At 41.8% G+C, this 15,036-nt stretch overlaps 1 protein-coding gene across 3 annotated transcripts in view; it reads right to left on the bottom strand.

Annotated features, from left to right (window-relative positions):
* Positions 1-3,265: 3,265 nt before the first annotated feature.
* LOC310962768 (E3 ubiquitin-protein ligase DTX4-like) overlaps positions 3,266-15,036 on the bottom strand; it is a 47,636-nt gene continuing 35,865 nt past the window's right edge. For all 3 annotated transcript variants that reach the window (XM_083935334.1, XM_083935336.1, XM_083935335.1), the window contains exons 5-12: positions 12,105-12,166; positions 11,826-11,987; positions 10,873-10,934; positions 10,586-10,752; positions 9,325-9,478; positions 9,149-9,238; positions 7,541-7,639; positions 3,266-7,413 (exon numbers count right to left, since the gene is read on the bottom strand). In XM_083935334.1, coding sequence (XP_083791460.1) covers positions 7,282-7,413; positions 7,541-7,639; positions 9,149-9,238; positions 9,325-9,478; positions 10,586-10,752; positions 10,873-10,934; positions 11,826-11,987; positions 12,105-12,166 — 928 coding nt within the window. In that variant the 3' untranslated portion in view covers positions 3,266-7,281. The remainder of the gene's footprint in view (positions 7,414-7,540; positions 7,640-9,148; positions 9,239-9,324; positions 9,479-10,585; positions 10,753-10,872; positions 10,935-11,825; positions 11,988-12,104; positions 12,167-15,036) is intronic.

Genomic DNA, 15,036 nt, shown 5'->3' with positions numbered 1-15,036 from the left:
ATATGTTTTTTTTAAGAGACTCAGTGTGACATTTTTTCAGAAGAGGCTTCTTTATCTCCACCCTGCCATACATGTAGAACTGAAATTGTTGTCACCTGCACAGATGGACCAACCTCTGCCATTAAGACTTGGAACTCCTTAAAGATCCCCATGGGCCTCTTGGTAGCTTCCCTGATCGATCTTTTCCTGGCTCAGTCAAAGAGCCCTTACACTGAGAAATGCTGGAGATTCTCATCAAGAGGAGTTAACTCTCCCCAAGATATCATTTGATTTGACACTAGGTTCTGTTTTGAAAATGTGTCCCTAAAGAAGTCTTAAAAGTGAAGTGTCTGTATTAAATCGCATACTTATGTACTGCATACTACATGCTCATCAGTAGTTTCGACTAATTTATAATTATGTGCTCATCAATTACAAGTAGCAGTTATTTGAAATTAAAATCTTGGATCTTGGGTTCCCTTAAACAGTGCTCATTAAACATGTATTAAAAAAGAAAAATCACACAGCTAAAAGCAAATTGGGATTTTAAAACATATTAGTACAGTTGAATTGTAGGGCTAAACATAAACAATACAATATAAATTGCAATATTTAATATACATACATTTATGTAGACAATATTTGCAAATTAATTAACTTAAAGTTAGCAGACAGTAAACAGACATGCATTATTAATTAAAAACAATACAAGCCACAGGCTGTTATGTGTTACGTAAGTATATCATTGGTTGCCAGTTTTGGATAAACTTGTCACCCTATCATAAAAGACTGTCAGTAGCTAGTAGCATTACATCAGAAGAGTGCGGCAGAGGGAGGGAGATACGCCCGTCTAGCTGACATATACCGAATTGGCAACATTAGCACGATCATAGATATATATCTATCAGCACGACCGCAAGGACCTAGGCAATGTTGACCTGGAGGGAAGAGCCGGACGGGATTGAAAGTCTACTCCAGTGTCAGTCTCTAGTGGAGAACACTCTGGCTCTGGGAGTCAAGTTCAGGCAGCTACGGAGAAAAAACAGGCAACCTTTAACAGTTAGGCAGATACACAGGCCTATATTATTGCTGATGTTCATCAAACTGAGACAGGCAGAAAAATTCAATAAATTCTCTATTAATTTTGTTGTTGTAGCCCATAAGTAATTATTAATTAGAAGCCTAACCAAAGAATGATCTTACCTTAATGAAGCACCAGTCTCCGCGGGGCCTTTGTGTCGTATTTGTCAACAATTTCCTCAGGTTTAATCCTCTTAGGGTACACTCTTAGGTACACACGTGGAAAAAAAACTTTTTTTTCTCTGGCATTTTTAAAACGCTTTCCGTCCACACGGCCTTGACTCAAGAAATCTCTGCGTCCACAGGAAACCAGGTGCAGCGACTCCAAACGCTGTAGTACACATGTCAGGCCTGAATGTGGAGCTGTAACTGCCACAGAAATACACCAACAACAGAGAAGAAGAGACGGGGAGACGCTGTGGAGAATCCAAACACCGGAGAGTTTCTCTCAAAATCTGGAGACATCCCAAATCCTCCTCCATCCTAGAGAGAAATGTGTCACTGTTTCTGGTGTTAGTGGAGACGTTTGTGCTGTTTTGGACTCTGATGCACCAATCACTCTGCAGTTAGTGTCCTCACTGAGCAGAGGGTGCTGCTGGGAGCCCCTTCCCCGTCCCAAAGCACTCACAGACGCCACTTTCTCACTACATTTAGAGACTTTTCACACCTTCTTAGCAACTTTATTTATAAAAAGAGACTAGAGAGCAGTTTAGCTCCTTATTCAGAGCATCAGGGAAAAAGGAGAAATCTGTGCTCTGCCTAAGTCATTCCCAAATTAATCAAATCACAAAATCATTATTTTAGTCAAATTACATCTTTCATATATTAATTTAAAAAGATAAATAAATAATACCTTGAAAGTGTGCACTTTTATTCATGCATGTGCATGTTTCTTTAACGCCATCTTAAAATAAAATTTGAAACATAAAAAAATCTTGATCTTCTTTGGGGATTTATTTTTCCTGTGACAATGTTGGGGAAGCTAAGCCTCCCCTAGTCTCTTGATGGCGCCACCTATGGTGCCATAGAAAAGTGGCTACATGGGGGTAAATGGGAAACTGCTCTATTATGAAACCTGTCCCTAGTGGACACTCAGAGAACTGCAGTTTTTCGGTACTTCCGTAATGGATGAACCTACAATTTGCTGTGGTGGGGCCTTGGGCCGATCGCAGTTGCTTAGTTTGGGTCAGCTCTGCATATACGCTATCAAAAATGAAAAACGAAATAAATATTTGAAATGGAATGTTCACTATAGTATATGAATCTGTCGAATGATATGAATGATCCAATCGATCTATAAGTGGGACCACCTATATTTTATTAATGGTTTTAAGAACTTTGCAACCTTCCCTGGTGGTCTAGTGGTTAGGATTCGGCGCTCTCACCGCCGCGGCCCGGGTTCGATTCCCGGTCAGGGAACAGTGTTTTGTCTATTTACTCTATTGTACATTCATATCTACCAGAACAAAACATCTTCCATAACTTTTCAAGAATTAGATGATCAAATATATCTTTCCTAAATGTAACCATGCCCCAGTGCCTTGATATGATCATATCATTCCCCAGTCTTTCTGCTTATTCGTACTAATTTATTTTTATTTCTTGTTATTGTGTTCAGTTTTCCCCCTGGGATTAATAAAGTCGTCTATTTATCTATTAATTACAGAAAATAAAACTCCCAGGCCCCACTGATGAGATTTATGACAGAATAGTCCCCAGGCCGTTATGTAACCTCCAAACTGAAAAAGCAGTGGCTATTTAAAAAATCCATTCCTTTTGATGTTAATACAATTTGGTTTTAATAAAATACTTCACCCTAGTAGCTGGCTAAGCTTTGGAGCAGCTGGGTACTCTGGCAATGATTTTGACTCTTCCAAAAACCTCAAGGTCACATTTATTCACACGGCCCTGCACTCTGTCGTCACCATTGAAGGGGCATGTGTCCAGGAGTGAGCTTGGCTACTTTTAAAAGAAGAAGAAAACAAGTGATGTAGATGAGAAATACCTGCATATGTCCAAAACTGGCTACGCAAAATTAGAACAACACAACACACAAGTTTAATTCATTCTTTATTTTTCTTGTATTAATCATCCAAACTCCAGCAATTATTTTGCATTATTTACACTTTGCTGTTGGTGCTCTCTTTCCATATCCGCACCTACGCTCACCTTCTCCCCACCACACCCCACCCCTCAGAAACAGGAAGTTCAGGCCATTCTCCACAGACATTAGGACGAGGCACGGCACTCAGTAGGGATGAGAATTGCTGATGGGAAAGAAATTTGCATTTAAAGTACAAAACTGAAATGGTGAGTAACTAGTCAGAGCTGTTGCTTGCATTGCTCGCATGACTTCAGACTCTGCACACCATTTATATCAATCAAAACCTTTCAAAGGTACTTTAAATCAACCATTCTGCTCTCTGGACTGCTCATCTGAAGAAGAGCAGGATGTCTTAAACGTCACCACAGGGCTCATTTAATAGGTGCATGTTTGATGGGAGCATTATCTTCTCTGTTACACCTGTTAACCCAAAGCCAGATCCACTCAATTCATCAAAGTCCTCATGTCAAGAAAAACAGTAAAAAAACACGTTTCTTTATCATTTAGAAATGAAAAATCATTGTTTTCCCAACTCATTGTGCAGTATTTGGGCCAACAGAGCAAGCAAACAAGAACACAGGAGGATATTGAGATTTTATTTTATTTTCGAAGTTTGAAATCATTTTCGTCACCTGCACTTGAACCCTTCTGCTGCTAAATGAGAGGTGGCCAGGAGACTATAACCCATACGTCCATCGACACATCTGCTACTCAACCTTCCGGGGTCACACGTGTCGTGAGCTCCGGTAGGCGGATAAAGAACAGTAGCAAGACAGATGATATGCAGAAAATAAAATTATTCTTTACCTTACAGAAGAACAAGTGTATAAGGGTTTTAACTTGCTATTAAAACACATTACATTTCACACTCAAATAAAATTCTACCATCGAGTTCCTTTTCCAAAGAAAAGATGACGCAAATCAGCTTAACTTCTGTACACAATAATAAAAAAAAAGACATTGCATTGAACAATAATGTCTTTGTAAACCAATTACAAACGGAAATGAAAAGGAACATGATCGATACAAGAGAAACGTTCAAAATGAAAAAACAAAGGCAATACTCTATGATAGTGTCAAGAGAAATGCTATGAAAAACAAAGGCGTAACTACATTTCTTATTAAAATAACATAATCAAGAAGGAGGGGCATACCATCATCAATCATCATCAGTTAAAGGATGATGAGTACCGAAATAATACCCTAAACTGGGAACATGTTGGTAGTATACCATATATATTCTCTCTCTCACACTCTCACACTCTCACACACACACACACACGCACACACACACACACACTCACAGGTCTTGTAACATTGTGATAAGGGGTCACTTACAGACCCAACTCAAAGACTGGCCAGTGTGTTATCGGTCAGGAGAGGTAGAGGTAAGAAGAGGAGAGCTGGTACCAGAGAGTGATAGATTAAAGGTCCCAGATTGTATGTAAATTGGCTTTTCCCACAACGGGATGTTTTGTCCTAAAAAGAAAGAAAAAAGAAGCAAAACAGCTACAAGAATATTTACTGGATTAATTCAACTTCACGGAGGGATTGTTGACATCCTCACAGAAAGAACTGACATTACTGACTGGTCAGCACAGCAGCTCATCTGACTCAACAGCATCATCATCATCATCCACAGAATGAGGATAGATGCTAGACTGCACCCGCTGGATGTGACGACGTACACACAGGCATACTGTGCAGACGGTTAGACTGACTGTAATGAAGTATACCAACAAGTTCTACTGTGAGAAATCTTCTATAAATAACGGCTTTTAAACCAAAAACTACACAAAAGATGTTACGGATTATGTCCGGATCACATTCCTGCAGGAACATGTTCGGTCGTGTGGTTTTGGTTTAAAAACCTTTATTGGTGATTTTTCACAGTAGAAAGTGCTGCTACAATGTAACTTCACTGTCATTCCACTGCTAACTACGTTTAGCTACATGCTAACGTCAGGGGAAAGCTGTGCTCTCGACTGCTGAAGTTATTTTCTCCTCAATTTCAGATCACATTCCTGTTGGAACATGTTAGGTTTGTAGTGTTAAGTGTAGATGCCTGCACAGTATGACCTGGTGGATGTCAACACTTCCGGCATGTGCCATCCAGCATCTGCCCAGGCTGAGGGTCTGCCGGTCAGAGGCTGCAAACTGGCCTTACGCCATGTATAAGTGATGCCAGCCAGTCAGGACCAGATCATGTCCAGTTGTGATGTGCTTCCTGTAATTGGTCTAAATGTGGGTTTTTATTTCGGGGACTAACAATTTAATTTCTTTAAAAAATGGAAAAATAGTCTTCATTTCATTTGTCATTTTTTAAATTAAGGATTAAGGTTGAATATGTAGAATTTTTATTTGACAATGACTTTCTCTTTTACGTTCTGTTTCCATGTAGCAGCCAATAGAGTTGGGTATTGCCAGTCCGACAAACCTGGCAACCCGACTGCTGGAATTATTTTTTGTTGTTGCGACTACAATCTTGAGACACTAGATGGCGCTGTTCTGCTCATTCTTACTATCTTTGATGATTTACATAAATATGGGACCTTTAACAGATGCCTGTTTAACTTGTAACATTCTACATACGGAGGCTTACCAAGCCTTGTCCTTTATGTGAATATTGAGGGTTTTTTTCTCCTCAGTAGTTCTACGTATCTGACCAGGCTCTGACCTCTGCTTCAGGTCTACCTCTTGTCCTCCCCACCCTACCCCACCCTCCAACCCCCTGTCCAATCTGAGGGGCTTACTGGCTCTGAGACCAGCCCCAGGTTCACTCCTCTTTGAGTTTAAACACTGACAGTGAAGCTCATCCAACTAAAACTAAATACTGAGGCCCTTGAGGCAAATCCTCAGCACATCTAGGCAACTCTGAAAATGCATCATCTTCATCAGGATGTTATTCCCATCCTCACCTTTTCTCACTTGAGCCACGCTGTTCACAACATGTACATCCACTGAAAAGATGTGAACTGTCAATACGGATAAAAAAATCAAAGATATAGAGGTGAATGCTGGTACTTGTGTATCTACGGTTAACTTGTACCATGGTGGCTCAATAGTAAGACTCCAAATAGGCCCAAATGACAAGGCCTTAGTTTGGTCTTTTGTCATTTCACACACAGTCATAAACATACAGAGACTCGGTCATATAAACAGCCATCGAGTCAAAAGTAGGAGGTAAAGTATGGAATGATGTTAAATGAGGATTATAGTAACAATGATAAAAAGCAACACAGGTGGATAACTCATAGTAACATTTTGATTGGTTCCAGTAGCTTGCAGGCTGAGGCGTAGTTCATCAGTACCACCACAAGAGGGAGCAACAGCACTAAAACAAGCAGGTGGTTTGAACAAAGCCAGCACTCTGTCTGTCTTTCTTTTCATCACTCTCGGTTTCTTTGAGTTGTTAATGATAGCCAAAGTACCTGTTAAGCACCGTACAAGTTAATTTTACTCTACTCGTATCCTACGCTACATCCATACACCGTCTTTGTCTCTTTCTGCTACATCATCCCTGCGTTCTCTCCGCCTGCCCCCTCCCCCATCGCTCCAACTTCTTTCTCTTTGTCCTTTTCCTCCCAGTTTTTAACTGAACTGCTCTAACAACTGACCTTCTTTTCCTGGTTACTCTCCCTCAGTAAAGTGAACTTGTTTGTGTCCTAAATATTAGTACCGATTCATTCTGCTTGTCAACATTTAGTACCTAGCTGCCTGTCTAGTAGCTGAAACAAGAGTGCTGTCTGCTGTTTCCGCATTGTTTTTCCTTCAGTGCTGCAGCTTCCCCGAACTACCTCTCGCTTCTGTTGATGTGCTTGCTTAAAGAACCGTGGCGTTTGGAGACACTTGTATTGACAGGTGAACCCAGCAGTGACTCACTCGACATGTTGAAAAGTGGTTCCCTCTGCAAAAACAAAATCAATTGTCTTCTACAACCCAAAACGCCCTCCTGCACCCCTTCTAAGTGCCTCAGAGAGAGTGTCTCAGTCCAGGACCTCCTCTTTTCCTCTCCTGCTTGTTATTTTCATGGTCTCTTCTTCTTCTTCTCCTCGTTCTCCCTTCCACTCTTCACTGCCCTCACGCAGATGTCTCCTCCCTCTCCGCTGCTTGTCCTTTCACTTTTCCATCAGTCCGTCATCCTCAGTGATGCCCTGAGCTCGGAGCTCTTCCAGGACGTTGTCGAGGTGTCCGGGGTCGGGGAAGCCGTGGCCAGTCAGGTTGGAGCCAAACTCTGTCTTATGGTGGACCTTGAAGAGAAGGAAATACTGTTTTCCTTTGTTTCTGTGACAACGAAAACCTGATGTGCATATCTCACAAACTACACTCAAAATCATTCTTGAGTTACAGTCTGATCTAACTGATCTGGGTGTGTACCTCATTCCAGATGACGGTGTCAGACTCTCCAGTGGTGCTTGAAGTCCCAACTGAGAAGATCAACCTGCGGTCCCACGCTACCAGGAGCAGTCTCAGTACCTGGACACAGGTTGGAGTAAAGGTAAGGGCAAAAATACCACTGGATATGCAGAGTATGTGGTATTCTCAGCACCGGTGTACATAAATATTAGAGAGAGCGGTATATATCGGTTGAACGATATTGGCCAATCAAAGACAGATCAGCATCCGCGTATACAGAATGTGGTTCAATATACTGTAAATTTTTACAGAACATATAATACAGAAAACGATGACCTGGGTCTAAAAATGGTGTCATTATGTAATTTGTCCAAGCGTCTGGTCAGCTCACAGATACAGTCCTGATTTGTATTAATTTATCTATTTTTTTAATTCTTCATTTTCTACGTGTTCATTTTTAGAATTGTAACACACTGTACTGTATATTTAATGTATAATAATGTCACAGATTCTTTAATAAAGTCCGCCACATTGGTATCAGTCTCAAAAATCCCATATGGATCGGGCCTCATAAAATATGTTGGCAGGGCTGCCTGCTCTCATGAATTGACACTTTTCACACGCCACACGTCCATTTTCTCATAGAGTGAAGAACAAATGTGTAACTGATAATGTCACAGCAAGAAAAGAGGATACTGAGAGCGCACAAAAAGATGAGACAGAGCAGCACAAAGCTACAGCAGCAGCTTCTGCGGTCAAGCCAGCTGTGACTTCTGCACCACCATGAAGTTAGTTTAAGTTGGATATTAGACACACATTCACTCTGGACCTAGCGGTGTCTGCTCAGTGTTGGCAGAACAAGGACAGATGGCTCACCTTCCAACCCTCACATTTAACAGCTGGGGGTTGGGGACTTAGGGATTATGAATTACGTTTTTTTTAATACCTTCATGCTGACTTGCTAATATTATGATAAAATATATACTAAATTGATCTCATGTAACACAATTATTTTCATCACTACTGTCTAGATCATTTATGTTGCATATTTAATAGAAAATAATGGCGGTTTTCAATAACGTCCATGGTCACATGGACGTTATTGAAAACCGTGACTCTGGCTTCACTAACTACGCTGTTGCTGCTTTGTTTTCTGTTTAAGGACTCTTCTCATGCTGCTGCAGAGGTTTGCTGTTATTTGGAGCAGTATTAGCGGCACTGTACTGCCCCGAGCTAATCAGTGTTAGCCACGTCCAGTAGTTAGCGACTGTTAGCGACTCTCCCAGATTTCTCCATTAATAATTTATACATGAAAAAACTGTCTGAATTAATTATTTGATGTTGATTTTACGGCAGAGATGCCTCACTACAAGGTACACACCTCTTCATATGAAATGTCATTATAATATTTTTATACTTTAATGAAAAAGAAGCAGATTTTTATCAGTAGTAGATCAATAGCAGTAGATTCAGAGAAAGGACAATTTCAACAGATGGTGCAGAAAAATGTTTAGTGAAGGTTAAAAAAACTTTGGTGCATGTGATTTTCAAAGTGCATGTGCAGAAAAAAGAGTCCTGATTTCCATAGGTTAGGTGGGTGTTTGTAACAGGACAGAGGATGGTGTTTACCTTGCGTCCTCTCTCACTGTCTGGGAGGTAGCAGTGTCGGGGGAAGCCTCTGGCAGTGAAGGGCTTCCCTGGGTTCGGATGCTCTGGTCCCTGAAAGGAGAGGGAGATCATGCTGATCAAACGCACTTTGACCATGAAATACCTCCTTGTATGGGACCCCAGCTCTTTTCCAGTACCTGAAGGCCTGGTGGTATGTTGTAGATGATGCGTATGGTTTTGCAGTCAGGGTGCCCTGGTAGAGAGTGAGGAATGGCGTGGTACTCCATCTTCCCTGCTGGTTGGTTGCCTGTCTTTACGCCGTAGATGGTTTTGCAGGTGGGACACTGCAGACTGCAACGAGACGAAGAAATTCATGAGCTCATTTTCAAAACACAGAGAAACAGGGGTGCAAACTTGTCAAGGGTGAAAGAGGTGACAAATGAGCATTTGACATATTAAAATGTATATATTCTATCTTTGAATCAGCCTCTGCCTTACTTCTCCCCCTTCTCTTTTTTCTAATCTTAATTTAGGTTATATTAGTCAATTTGGAGTTTTTTTTAACACATTTGTCGGCTAGACTGCTAAAAGGCAATATTCAAACAGTGCACTATACCCTAAATACTAAATTTAACTGTAAAGTTCACGAAAAGTGAAGAGCTGCCATCCTGCTCTATAGCAAACTTAATTTAGCTAGCTACCAACAGCCTAATTACTTCAAGAAGAGGTTGCTGATCGTCAACTTGTTTCTTCAAGTTTCACGTAACTTAGGGCACACTCACACTTGGCCCAGGTGATCCGTGCCGTGCTTTAGCGTGATAGCCCCTCCCCCCACGGCCCAGGCCTGCCTGCACTCACACTATTCAAACGAGCCGGGCCGCAGCACGATTGCTTCTTGCTTATATTTCATCACCCCTCTGAGTTTTTGTTTTGTCGGACTGTTTTTGGACAATTTTAACAAACCCAAATCTGCAGTAAACACTCCGCCTCCACATCGGACCACCGCAAAACTTTCAGTTGTATCGTTTTAAATGTCCGTCACGGGCAACAGTCGCATATAAATACACATCAGGACCGCCCTCAATGTGCTGAAGCCCACCTCTCTCAAGCGGGCAAGTGTGTTCAAGCATGGTGGACTTGTCCTCACACTGGTCAAACAAACTAGACTTTAGGCATGATTTGTGCTTGGGCATGGTGCGAATGGACAGTGTTAGTAGACCCTTAGTCTTGTATGCAAAGTTGCCTGAAGCGTTAGAAAGTTAGGCATCAGGAATGAGATTGGTTGGATGGGAGAAACGGGTCTATACCCATGCTATAGCAACAGGTAACATGACACAGAAGATTAGCAGATTCTGGGATGATGACTAACGTAAGAAACAGTCAAAGTTTTTTTTTAGCAGATCTACACTATTCACGAGAATGACCAAATTCAAGATGAAAATGGCAAATTTTGCCTACCTGCCATCCTTGTTGCCATTATTATACATGGCCACCAGACACTGGAAATGGTACTGGTGTCCACACTGTGCTAGTCGCCCAACTGACTCCGCCCGAGACACAGGCCCCACCCCTGGACCTTTATATCCAGATGGACCACCCAATGGCTCCATACAGATGGTACAGTCCTAGGGAAGACAAGGAAAGGGAAAGAAAACCCATTATTCTACATCGTTTAATGTGAAACCAACATCATGTGTCGTATGGGTTAGCACTGTGAAAGATATAGATACAAATACTGTTCAAACCTCCTCTGGTGGACTTTTTACTTTCTGTAGGTACTTCTTTACCACCTCCTCTGGAGTTTTACCTGTAGACAGGAAGGAGAGGAAACAGTCGGAGGGGGTGAGGGGGGGTTGAAAGGTGAGAGAGAGTCACCTGTTAGTGAATCATTCCTACGGCTACATCCACACTCCTATATTTTCATTCTAAAATGACATTTCAAAATGAACACAACCTCCGTCCACACACATTTAAGCTCTATTAGAAATAATGTCCGTCTATATTAACACGCCTAAAAACACATATCATATGACCATTCACTTATACTGGGCATATGTGTGCCGGTGTAAACAGGAAGCAGGTTGTCATAATATCTGCAGTTGAAAACCACGGATGTTTCAGTTGAAAATACAGAAAATACTTTAGAGTAAGAACAACAATGGTGAAAAGTAAAAGATGTATTATCTTGGACCGACAACCAGGTGGAACTGTTACTGATCACATGAGCATGAGGCCGTAACATGAGTGGAAAACACAGACTGAGACTGTTTGCATAGCAAATACAGTAACATATTAGAGCCATACCAGGATCATTATCCATCACTGGAGGAAGCAATGGCAAAGAGAAAGGAGCACCGCACAAGAAGGATGAAATCACAAAAGCTATGTCAGCCCGTCCCGACTAAAACACAACCCTGGAGTTTTCTAACAGAAACAGGCTCGTAAACGCCGGGGTAGTGTGAGCGTCAGGCGTAAACGTAGCAAAAGATATGACGTTTGAAATGAAAAGGTAGTGTTGATGTAGCCTTAGACTTACTCAGTAGAAAAGCTGATGATAAACGGTGAGACACAATTATCAGGCACATGGGGATGTACATTATTTAAAAAGAGCCATTTCAAGGGTAGAAAGTATCAATGAATGCATTTGAGGAGGTTGAACTGTTTTTGTGTATTCGCAAGTCTTGACTTGAGTGCTCACCCTTGCGAGCCTGTTTCTTAGTGGTCTTCCTGCAGCAGTGACCCAAGCCTGGTACGGGTTTGATGTCACTCTTGCTGACAGGCGGAGGGTGCAGCACGAGCTTTGGAGGTCTAGTCAGACACACGGGCAGAGCAGCAGCACTCATCAGGATACCAGTGATTCCTAAAGTAAAGCAGACGGAAATTAAATGTGGTTAGAACAGGAAAAAAAAGCCAAAGTTTAACTTTTCTTCTCTGTCACTTGTAGCAGCCTTGTGTGCTACAAATGTGTGTGATTTACCGGCAAGTGCAGGGTGAACAGGACTGGATCCATTTAGGTTCTTCACTGGGACGGTGGGCACACTGCAAGAGAAGACACACACGGTGTTCAGAGTATTGCCAACACTTCCTCATAGAATGACATTGGCAAATACTGAGGTTACCATGCACTCCACCAGACAGACACTCACTTATAAAAACGGATGACGGTCATTTTTAAATTCGGAGGTTACAATTGTGCAACCAAGTTTAACAAAAAGACAAAAAAGACAACAAGCGAATCAAATCAGCTCAGTAAATGAGTATCCTGTCAAATGTTTCAAAAGTGAAAGAACTGAAGAAGAAATTTGTTAGAAGACAAGACTCAGTTCTCCCTCTGTGTTTCTCTCCTCTCTCTGCTGTTTATCTGTGTATCTCCTTGTTTCTCGGTGAACTACTTTATCGGGCGGAGCTTAGAGCGCGTAGGACTGACTCCGCCCAGCTGCCTCTGTTTACGAGAGCTAATCCACAGAGTTTCCAAAGAGATGGACGTCATACAGCTGCTTGCTGGGGATTACCTGCCTCGTCATCGTCACCGTCATCCTCATCCTCATCCTCATCCTTATCATCATCATCATGAGGTCTGAGTCTTACAGGTTATATTTAGTTACACATGTGGTTCTGTGCATTCAGACCTTTTGACTGAAACTCTGAGTTCAGGTGTTTATAAATTGCTCAGCTGACAGCTGTATGTGTTAACAGCAGTTCAGCTGGGGTCAGTGGCAGGTTAATTCATTATATAGACTACACTACACCTCTAGCTACTCACACACCAATGTTGCCTGAGAGTTTGTGCTGTGACTGTCCTTTGTCTTCCAGTAACAAAACCAGATTTAACCTACTGGGGCTGTGTGCCTCCTCCTAACAGTCGAGTTGCAGTTTACATCCAAACTGTCCAAACTTCCCAATTATATTTGGTGAAGACTGGTGAAGTTAATAAAAGGTATTTACTGTATTTTTTGGTGAAACAGGGATTCTTCAAACACACATCTTCAGATCTCTACAATCAGCACAGTTTCAACATTAGTTGATCAGTTTCTTCTGTTCCTAAGTTATGAAACATCATGATGTCACAGTGAAGTTGACCTTTTGTAAATAAAATGTCATCACTCCTGTTAAAGTTGGAATGACTGAGTTGTGGAAAAATCCAAAACATCATCAGTTCATCCTGGAGCACCAGTGGACGTTTGTGCCACATTTAAGAAAAATCCTTCCAGGGGTTCCATGAGATATGGCGTTCAGAAGAATGCCACTACTGACGGACTAGTGCAGCAGTGTGACAGGCAGCAGGACAGAGTGTGGCGATGATCTGTTGTTTCCTGTTGTTGGTTTAGCTTTAACAGGCTTTCTGTTAGTGCACTAAGCTGCTTTCACTTAACCCCACTCAATGACACATGATGACATGCGAGTGAATGACTCACTGGCTTGTGTGTGCTTGTGTGTGTGTGTGTGTGTGTGTTTGTGCGTGTGTGTGTGTGCGCACTAGTGTGGATGAGTGGAAGGGTAAGAGAGAAGCAGTTTGTGTGAAATGAGGTATTATTTCACCTTGGAGAGAAAAAGCAAAACAAAAAAGAGTAGAGTAGAGGACCATTAGACATGCAGAGTGAGGGGTAAACAACACACATCACTGATGTCATCTGCCATTTATACAACGTCATAGATGTAGTTGCAAAACTCACTTAGAATTCAAAGAGATATTTTGCTGATTTTAATCCAGGTCTGTGTCGGGGCAATGCGGGCAACAGTGCACAGATCACAGGGTGAAGATAAATTACACACAGACATGGGTAGGTTTCCATTTCTGCTTAGAGTTCTGATACGCCAGCATCCGCTGCTGCAGCAAACAGCTGATCATTGTTCCTCAGGCAAGTGTGTCGTGTCCCCATTATAGAGATGGCGCTTACATTTGCACACCAGGAACAGCAGCTTCACTGAATATTTCAGAAGCTTTATGTCTACTTCTGCTTCCTCTGTGAAGTTTATCACTACAGATTTTAATTTCGCTGCTTAAAGGGATACTTTGCATATAGTGCTCTGCGGAGAAGCCCTGCAGAGATGAATGGTGAACGTTCAGTGAACAGATGAATGATGTTTGGCTTCCTTCAGTGGCACTAACGCGTTCTCTGTAAAGCAGAAAACACTCAGGTACACTGTTAGAGGGGGAAGGAAATGTCCATACGGAGAAAATCTCTAGCTTGGGCTCGTGGCGGGTGGAGTAAACGCAGATTTAGATGGTGTCAGATGAAGATGTAGATGAAGTACATGTAGATATAGTTGTAGGGGTGTAAATCACTAGTTTTATGATACGATTTAGATACGATTCAGGAGCCTGTGATCGATATGAGACAAAATACATGTATATTAACTCACAAAAGCAACTATGACAATTGAATTACTGAGATTTAACTGAAAAACAAACAATTTGTTTTGATAAAATACATTTAAAGTGTACATTTCAAAATAAAGGTACATCTTAAAGACGATATGCATAAATATTTTCCCTGGATCGTTAAAATGCTTAAAGCTTCAAACTGCCCTCTGCCATCTCGCTTTTACAATGCATTGTGGGAGGTCACTCTCTCCTTAACTTTTTTGATTCCAGTACTGTTCTCTTTGCAGGTAGTGCTCCTTTAGGGCACACTCACACTGTCTGTCCGTACCATGCCCCGTGCTTTAGGGTCCTTGTCCCCCCCCTCCAGGCCCGTTTGTAATCACACTGCCTGGGCCTTGGCGAATGCTACTTGCTGGCTATACGTCATCACGCCGTAACACGTCACACGCATTGATGATGTCATCGCGATGCGCTGCTTTGTTTACAAATCTTTCCATAGACCTCAGAGTTTTTGTGCGTCTTGTCGACTGTTTTTGAATATTTTCATCGACCATATCTGCAGTAAACACTCCACCTCCGCATC

Source organism: Echiichthys vipera (assembly GCF_963691815.1).
Source record: "Echiichthys vipera genome assembly, chromosome: 2".
Taxonomy (NCBI): Eukaryota; Metazoa; Chordata; class Actinopteri; order Perciformes; family Trachinidae; genus Echiichthys; species Echiichthys vipera.
This window is presented reverse-complemented; position numbering and strand designations above follow the sequence as displayed.